The 9,443-nt window shown below is 38.3% G+C and overlaps 1 protein-coding gene across 1 annotated transcript in view; it reads left to right on the forward strand.

The window, feature by feature from the left end:
- The window catches only part of Gigyf2 (GRB10 interacting GYF protein 2), a 134,989-nt gene that overhangs the window by 50,844 nt on the left and 74,702 nt on the right, over positions 1-9,443 (forward strand). Inside the window, exons 7-8 of the mRNA XM_051154265.1 lie at positions 3,458-3,569; positions 4,849-4,889. Coding sequence (XP_051010222.1) covers positions 3,458-3,569; positions 4,849-4,889 — 153 coding nt within the window. The remainder of the gene's footprint in view (positions 1-3,457; positions 3,570-4,848; positions 4,890-9,443) is intronic.

A 9,443-nucleotide genomic window follows, 5' to 3' on the forward strand; every position in this document is an offset into this window, starting at 1 on the left:
AATTTGAGGTAATAGGATAGTCTTTAAAGTTTAAAAGGCTGATCACATGTTTTCTTGCTTATTCTTGTGTGTGGGAACCACATTTATAGATGACTTAAATGTGATAAGTTGGAAAGTTATAGAATCTGATTGCTTTATAGTACCTTCACATTGGTAAAGCTTCTATCACATGTGCAAGGCTGGGGCCAGTCAGAACTACAGAAAAGAATTTATGTGTGTTTTTCTTGATTCCTCCCCCTCCCCCTTTCTCCCCTTCAGGTCACCTAAGAAGTTTTGTTTTTGTTTTTAATATTAATATTAATCTATTTCAAGACTAAAACGATTTCCTCAAAGTTGTTCTACATGATAGGTTTCCTGAAAATTTTTTGTTTTTGTTTTTGTTTTTGAGACAGGGTTTGTTTGTGTAGCCCTGGCTGTCCTGGAACTCACTGTATAGACGGGGCAGGCCTTGAACTCAGAGATTCACCTGCCTCTGCTTCTGTAGTGCTGGGATTAATATTCTTAAAAATATGTTCATGTCTATGTGTAGAAATATGTATTTGAGTACAGATGTTCTCAGAGGCTAGAAGAGGGCACTGGATCATCTGTAGCTGGAATTAAACAGTAGTAGCTGCTCAGTGTGGGTGCTGGGAGCTGAGCTCAGTCTACTCATGTGCAATTCACTCATGTGCTGGGCCATCTATCCATCCCAGACAAAATTAATCTTGAAAAGGAGAGGGGACTTTCCCCCCTGGTCCTAAAATCACTGTTGTGGAGGAATAGTCTCGTGTTAGCTACTACTAAATTATTTTAGGACTTTAACTAGGTGCATATTCTGAATGTGGTGCAGAGGGGAAGCTGCTTAACCTGTGAGTTGACTCATGTTGACTTAAAGTGATGAAATTTGAAGATAGCTTTGTGATTGTTATAGTTGAACTGTGGTTTTCACTTTTTTAGACAAAGTAGATACTCAGTTTAGTCGAGAGGATAGGTGTTGTTCCTGAGATTACTCCTATATAGTTCTGTGCATTTTTAGTATTTTGTTAGAGTCTCAGAAGTGCACCTGAAATTTGAGTCAGTATCTGATGGATTATGGTGAACAATTAGAAGAAATATGTGGATATTTGAAGTTATTTGCTCGTTGTATGCCACATTCAGAATCTGTTGTGTGGGGGCTGGGGATGTATTTTTGTGGCAGAGTGTTTGACTAGCATTTGCAGTGTGCTGGATTTGGTACCCAGCACCACACACAAAATCAAGCTCCATCATTTTCTTCTTATCATTTTGGTGTATGGGAGAAATTAGGCTAAGGATAGTTGCTAAGACATTTTTTTGTTAGAAATACACTCTAGACCCCCAGGCCTCCTCTGGTTTTCTACTCCTCTGTGTCAGTCAGATACAGTTGATACGTTAATTGAGAAAACTGTACAGAATGTGAAAAGCTGAAAGTACATACTGCTTGTTGCTTGCATGCCTGGCAATTGCATGCATATCCTTGACTCTAAGCTGTGCAGCAGTGCAGACAAATTACACACACACACACACACACACACACACACCTTGAGTATGCTTTTGTCATTCAGTAGAAGGTTTGAGTTAACATCAATGCTTTATTTCTGTGGGGTTATATTGTTCTAGGATGTTTTATCAGAATTTTTTTAGCCAACTATTATTTCTAGTGTTTTAATATTGGTGTATTCATTTTTACACACATATGCAATCATGTCTCTTTTAACAAGATATACCCTGTTAAATGCCTCATTAGGTGATTTTAATTTCATTGATATGTGAGCATTATAATTTATACAAGCTTAGATGGTTTAGGTTATTCACTTTGCTTGGCCTCTTGATACAATTAAGAGACAATGATTACAAGATATATGCTGCTGCTGGCGGTATAAATGGGATATTATTTTACAGTAAATTTCAAATAAGCAGTACACTTGAAAATATAGTGTATAGTGTAGTGAGTTATTAATTCAATAACAGCCATTCATTGTCACAATTACATATCATATACTACATGCTGTCAAATATACCTTGTTTTTATGTGACAGACAGTAGAGTGGATTTCTTTAGACCAACATCAGCACAAATACTTGAGTAACATTAAGAAGTCTCTAGTTACTATGAAGTTTTCAGCTCCATTATAATGTGGTTGAACTGTGGTTATAGTAAGAAATCTATCACTGGGTGAAACTATATGCATTGAGTGATGGTTTACATACTTTTGTAAGTACCTCCTTCTTCTCTTTTCTCTCTCTCTCTCTCTCTCTCTCTCTCTCTCTCTCTCTCTCTCTCTTTCTTTCTCTCTCTCTCTTTCACGACAGGATTTCTCTGTGTAGCCTTGACTATCCTGTAGTCACTTTATAGACGAGGCTGTCCTTGAACTCATAGAGATCTGCCTGCCTCTGCCTCCTCTAGCACTGAGATTAAAGGTGTGTGCTATTACGCCCAGCTTCCTTTTCTTTTTTCTTTTCTCTTGTTTTGTTTTGTTTGTTTTTTCTTTTTGAGACTGGGTTTCTCTCTGCAGCCTTGGCTGTCCTGGACTAGCTTTGTAGACTAGGCTGGCCTCAAACTCACAGCGGTCCACCTGCCTCTACCTCCCAAGTGCTGGGTTAAAGACGTGCACTGCTGCTGCCACCTAGCTCCTTCTCTTTTCTTTTTTCCTTTTTCTCCTTTTCCTTTTTTGTATTTTCCATCTTTGGCTTTTTTAGTCATTCTTGATGTCACACAGGCTGGCTTTGAACTTTCGATTCTCTGCTTCAGGCCCGAGTGCTGAAATTATATGCATGCTCCACTACACTTGACTCTGTAAAGGTATTTCTACTGGAAAAATGTGTGAGTAGAGTCACAGGTTGATAGTTAAGCAGATGGCCTTCATTAGAAGAGTGTTTACATTTGAGCAAAACCTCCAAGTCCCTATAAGCCAGCCGCTCTGTTGGTTTGAGTTTAGTGTTGCTATTTTTCTTATCTCAGAATTTGTGTATAAAATATGAAGGATCCTTGAATCCTGTAAGAGTGCAGCTCACAATCCTACAGCTGTACAATTCACTCCTATGGGGGGGTGTAGATAAAATTATTTTATTTTGCTTGACATTTTCCACTATAGTTTCTTTCTACAAACTCCCCGTATTAAGATTTTTCCCACTAGTTACTGAGAATAATTCACTAAAACATTCAATTTATAATGGTTCATTGAACTTCTTAGATTTCATTGTTTAACTTTTTATTGAAGAATTTCCTGTTGATACTGTTTATTGTTCAGCTGTAGGATTCTTTTAGTTTTGTTGTTTTTGTTTTTCTCAAACCCATAGTTCTGCTACATCAGAGCCATTATAGACCTTGTTAAATAATTACGTGTAGACATCCTGCTTGTACAGAAAGAGTCAGAACTGTAGAGATTAACCTTCAATGTTGAACATACCTGGATGTTGGTTTCTGACTATTTCCCCTCACCCTGTTTTCTTATTTTCAGGCAGAGGTAGAGGTGAATGTGGTTTCTACCAAAGAAGTTTTGATGAAGTAGAGGGTGTGTTCGGGCGAGGAGGAGGCAGGGAAATGCATAGATCACAGAGCTGGGAAGAAAGGTAACTAAGTGTTCAGATTGTAATGTAAGGATTTATTGGTCTATAAAACTCATTCCAGTGGATTCCATAGTACTTCCTGCAGTGCCAATTACTTGGCAGGCTGAGGGAAGAGACTCTGGTGTTCAGGCTATCTGGTATAATTTAGCAAACTCCTGACTCAAAATATAAATGGAACAAAGGGCTAGGATTATAACCCATGGTAGCTCTCTGGGGAGGTTCAGCCCTCAGTACTCCAAACAAAACAAAGCACACTGCGTTCCTTTCCTGAGCTGTGCAGGGTTGCGTGTTCCTGTGATTCCAGGACTTGGGAGGCTAAGGAAGAAGAATTATGAGTCCAGACCAAAATGGGCTTAGACACAGTGTGTCTAGAGAATTGCAGAGACTGGGCGAGAAACCTGTGTCCTCTCCATGCAGTGCCCCCTAAAGAAAGAATATTCTGAAAACACAGAACTTACTCCCCTCTTTAAAAAACAGAACTGAAGCCTCTGTGTACAGTACAGAACTTTATTCAAAAATGTTAATTATTAAAAAGCTACTGTGGTTAGAAAAATTTATATGGTCCTTGTTTAAAAAACTAAGCAGGAATAGATGAGTACATTTGTGTAAGCATGAGGATTGTTTGTTATTTGATTAGCAGTCAGTGGGAAGTGTTGTCACCTTGGTGGTTGACCTGAGCAAATGAATGCATCTACTTGGGGTTTCTTTCTTTGTATGAAGCCTGACAAGATAAGTGAGGGCAGTTGCATAATGCTGGATGTAAAGGAATATCCATTGGAAGCAGTCTAAACAGATGGTAGTCCATTAGATAATGAGATTTCTACACAATAGAAGATAATACTCCTATAATCATTACAGTTAAGGATGAGCCCTGATCTCAAAATAAAGGGAGAAGCGTTATGTTTATGACCGTGGTAGCTGTCTTGCCCAGCACCCTGAAGCTCTGGGTTTAGTAGTCAGGACCACAAACAAAGGAAATTTAAGAATGTAGGAAAATATTGCCAAAGTCATATATATATATATATATATATATATATATATATATATATATATATATATATATATCTTATCATATTCCTAGCTGAAATGACTAATATGCTAGTCATTAGAAGCTAATTTTTGGTAGATGACGTGGAGTTTTTGTTTTCATCATTATGCTTTCCTGTATTTTCTAAATATTAACTAGCCGAGCTGCTTTTCAAGGGAGTACAGGAAAGTGAGTATCATGATAGGAAATCTGTGTTGCTTTCAAGGCGTTTTGAAATTTATTTTGTCTTTTTAGGGGTGACAGGCGCTTTGAAAAACCAGGAAGAAAAGATGTAGGTAAGGATCTTACTGTTTTGAAATACCTTCTGGATCTCCTGGTGTTAGTGCTAACAAGGCCCATACAGAAGATAAATTCAGCACAGATCAACTGTTACCTGCACAGGTCCAGTAGGTGGAGCTGTAACATTGCTTTAGAGTCCAGGGGTTCCTAAGGCCTTCCATGGTTGAAACCAGGAGTGATGACTACACTGATTAAGACGTACTTGACTCAGTGTTTTAGGGCTGTGTGTTTTCCATAAGGTATGTCTTTTTTCGTTGAGTCTTTATTGAACTGAAATTCTAACTCAGGAACTAATCTGGTTTTTCGTTTATTATCATGGAGAATATCTCCTAGGTGAGACTAGGGAAGGTGCTGGGAACTTGGCTTTCATGTGAGGAGGCAAAGGTTGAAGTTGAACATTGTTACTTTAATCAACTATTGAACTATGCGTGCATGATATGTGTATGTGGAACTGGGGGCACACATATACCACACTATGCATGTGGAAGTTGTGAGAGTTGTGGAGTTGGTTCCGTCCTACCTTCATGCCTTCATGTGGGTTCTGGGCTCAAACAAAGCAGCACCTTTACCTGCAAGTAATCTTGTTTGCCTAGCTTTTTTTTCTCTGTATATATGTATTTTTCTTCAGCAATCAAATAAATTACATAGTAAAGGTATTTACTTAAGAGGAACTTAATAAAGGAAGGATGCCTTGGTGTTTATGATGATTGTCAATTTGTAATGTTAAGATGGGCTTTCTGACTGATAAATTGCTGGCGTGCATGAATATTTGGTGAAAAAATAAAAAGCTCCAATTCACAGATTTGAAAATTTTCAGTTTTTATATTCCTTCAACTACCAAAAATGTTCTTACAGAGAGTGATTGTATCTGATAGTGGTTAACATTTCTGACCAACATGTTAAGTCTACAAATACTGTTCACAGACTGAATTGAATGTAGATGGTTTTGTAAACAAGGAAGTTAGAAATGATCAGTTTCGTTTCATTGCTTTCATGTAAAACTCATTTAAACATATTTGTGATTTTAAGTCTTTAATCATGAACATAGCATTGGAAATTCTTGGTTCTCATTAATGAAATGACATTAAGTGAGTGGTGCATGAAGAAGTTTGGATTTGACTAGGCCATTTATTGTCACACTTCACTCATTTTGTGATGGCTGCCTGGAGACATTTTTTTTAGGACTTTGGTTTCCATTTTTATGTGATTTAGTACTTTAAAAACATTTTTTATGTGTATGTATGTCTCTTTGTATATTGTGTGTGTGCCCACGGAGGCCAGAAGAGGCTCTTGATCCCTTGGACCTTGAGTTACAGTGGTTGTGAGCCATTCTATGTGGGTGCTGGGAACTGAACTCAGGACCTTTGGAAGAGTAGCAGGCAGTATTACCGTATTTTTCTGACCATAAGATACACTCAATTTTTAGAGCAATAAAACAAGGAAAACAGTAAAAACAGCAATTGGACCATAAGGCATACCCTAACCATCCCCCTACTTTTAGGGGGGAAAGTGCATCTTATGGTCTGAAAAATACAGTAACTGCTGAGCCATCTCTTCAGGCCCAGGGTTCAACATTCTGCCTTGCTTGTGGAGAGGTAATGAAGGGTAGTTAGTACAGGATTCACATTCACAGGTCATGGTTGCTCTAAGCTCCCATAGTCTTTATTCTCAAAGTAAACCAAGAAGATGATTATCTTAGAGTATTTGAACTCACTCATTTAACAAACATTGAAGTCCTAATTATGTAATAGGCCTGTGCAGGTTCTAATGTTTTCTTTGGATGAAATTTAGTTGCTGGTCAGATTTTCAAGTCATTTAGTGCTCAGAGGGAAGTAGTCTGTGGAGTAGAAAAATTTGAACTTGAGATCAGAATTAACATGTAACAAAAACCCAAGTCTAATGAAATGGAAATTTAACAGCAGAAAATTCAGTCTTCTATAAATAAATTAAAGAGTTGAAGTATGGATAGATAGCCTCTTGGGAAGACTCCGTCTTCTTTCAGATGGACTCAGCTTCATGTTAGTCAGCAATGTCCTTAAAGCTCAAGGCAGTAATTACTAGATCTAAATTACCCCAAGGAGCCAGAAGATGGGAAGAGAGCTCACTGCCTTTTATTTGTTTAAGGTTTCTTATTTATGTGTGTGTTTGTGTGAGTGTATGAGCACTGTGTGGGTACCGGTGGAGGCCAGAAGAGGGGGTCAGATCCCATAGAGCTAGAGTTGCAGGCTACTTGAAGCCACCTGATGTCTGTGCTGGGAAACTGCCGGGTCTGCTGCAAGAGTAGCAGGTGAGTCATCTCTCCAGCAAATGCCCCATCCACCATTGCTTTTAGTGCTATTACATAGCCTAAGCTTTTTGCTCACTTTTGGGGTTGCATCTTGAAAGAAAAGGGTCATGTTTGGCAGTGGGAGGCCAAGGCATTTGAAGCCTTGTTACAGCTACTGCATCAAGAACATGGCTTGTTCAGATAGCAGACAAAACTGTGGGCAGGGCAGAACTTGGAGAAGGGTTTGTAGGTTCACTACAAATAACTGGTTTACAGGTCATATGAGGTAGAAATAAGGCTTGACATGCTTGGATGTCAGAGTCGGAAAAATGGAAGGTCCATGGAGGCACATTTTAAACACATTCTTAAAATGGTATAACGTTTCTGAAATTATTGGGTGCCTTTAGAGAAGTAGTGAAATGTCTTGGTGAGATTAGCTTGATTTTTAAGGCAGAGTCTCACTATTTACCCTGGCTGACCCAGTACTCAATAGGTAAGCAAGGCTAGTTTCAAACTTAGATTTATATGCCTATACCGAAGTGCTGGATGGAATTAAAGGTGTGTACCACTATGCCCAGCCCAATGTACAATTTGATTTTTAGCTTTCACACTTTAGTGGCAGGGAAGAATGAGTAAAAGTTTGTTTTATTTCATTGCTGTAATTTTAGTTATCCTTTGATCTAATTAGTTTTCCTAACCAGCCTGTTTTAAACAGTAAAATTATTTTGTACTCTATATGTATGTCTTTAAGAAGGTGAATCCCAATTAGGTGTGGTATTGACAAGTTTAATCGTAGTAGTTGGGGAGAAAGAGGCTGGCAGATCATTTTAAGCCCAAAGCTAACCTGGTCTAAAAATGTCTCCCTCTCCCACCTCAACAATAACAACAGCAACTAAGAAAAGGTGAATCTATGAGAACATAGGTGTGTCAGGTAAGAAGTGTGTGACTAAGGAGAGTGTAATAGGCTGTAGCACAGTGGTTTGCCTCATCTAATGGAATGCTTTGATCAGGTGATGAGTTCAGGTTAATGTTCAGGAGTCTGATCTTTCTGTGTTTGTGAGTAATTGACATTAGATGAAACTGATGTAGATTAGAATTTGTTAATAATTACAGCACTGTCTAAGGATAGTACTAAACTAATTTGTTGGGACAAACTAATACATTGATCAATTGTGAGATGTCATATGACATCAAATTAAGATAACTCTTTTTTTGATTTTTCAAGACAAGGTTTCTCTGTGTAGCCTTGGCTGTCCTGGACTCCCTTTGTAGACCAGGCTGGCCTCGAACTCACAGTGATCCGCCTGCCTCTGCCTCTCGAGTGCTAGGATTAAAGGCGTGCGCCACTACTGCCCGGCTGATAATTCAATTATTAAAGATACCAAATGACTTGATCTTTTTATTTAGGAATTACTTGTGAGTGTGTATGAGTTGTGTATGTGAGCATGTCTGTGCCTGTTCGTGTTGAAATGTGTGTGATGGTTAAGAAGGCTGTTGTGTTTTCCCTGCCACTTTCTACTTTATTTACTTGAGACAGAATTTGTCCTTGAGCCAGAAGCTGTTTTGGTTAGTCTGGCTAGCCAGGAAGTTTCTAGAATCTGCCTGTCCTGCTCCTCTCATCTTTGTTTCTGGGGTTATAGGTACATGGAGATTGATATCTATTGTTTGTTGTTGTTGTTGTTGTTGTTGTTTTTTAACATGGATTCTAAGATTTGAACTCAGGCCCTTGTGCTTATACAGCAGGTGTTCTTACCCATTGAGCCATCTTCCCGGCCTTAGCTTGTTCCTTTTAAATTTAGAAAAGGGTCATACTATATATTTGCTTAAATTTTTTCATTTATTTATTTTGATGTGGAGGATCAAACCCCAGGATTTTGTGAAGACTAGGAAAGTGCTCTAGTACTGAGCTGCAGACCTAGTACATGCGTTGCCTTTATATGTCAAGATAAATGGGTAGGATTACAAATATCTAGGTAATAATCATGGCTTACCCCTGTGGAAGAATATATAGGTAAAAGGCCTGTATCATTAGGGTTATAAGTCCTGTTCAACAGGAATTGATTGCTGTACAGTAGAGATCAGTTCTTGTGATCATCTTCTAGTATGCTTCTGTGAGAGGCCAATGAATATTATTACAAATAAATAGTCCTCATGACATCAGTAGGTTCAGCCAAGTATGATACATTGTGCATCTTTATGAGAAGTATCTGGAAATAGTACAGTACTCTTAAATCCATCAGCATGGATACCATCAGGTTGAATTGCAAAATATATTATGCATTTG

This window comes from Acomys russatus, chromosome 12, assembly GCF_903995435.1.
Source record: "Acomys russatus chromosome 12, mAcoRus1.1, whole genome shotgun sequence".
Taxonomy (NCBI): Eukaryota; Metazoa; Chordata; class Mammalia; order Rodentia; family Muridae; genus Acomys; species Acomys russatus.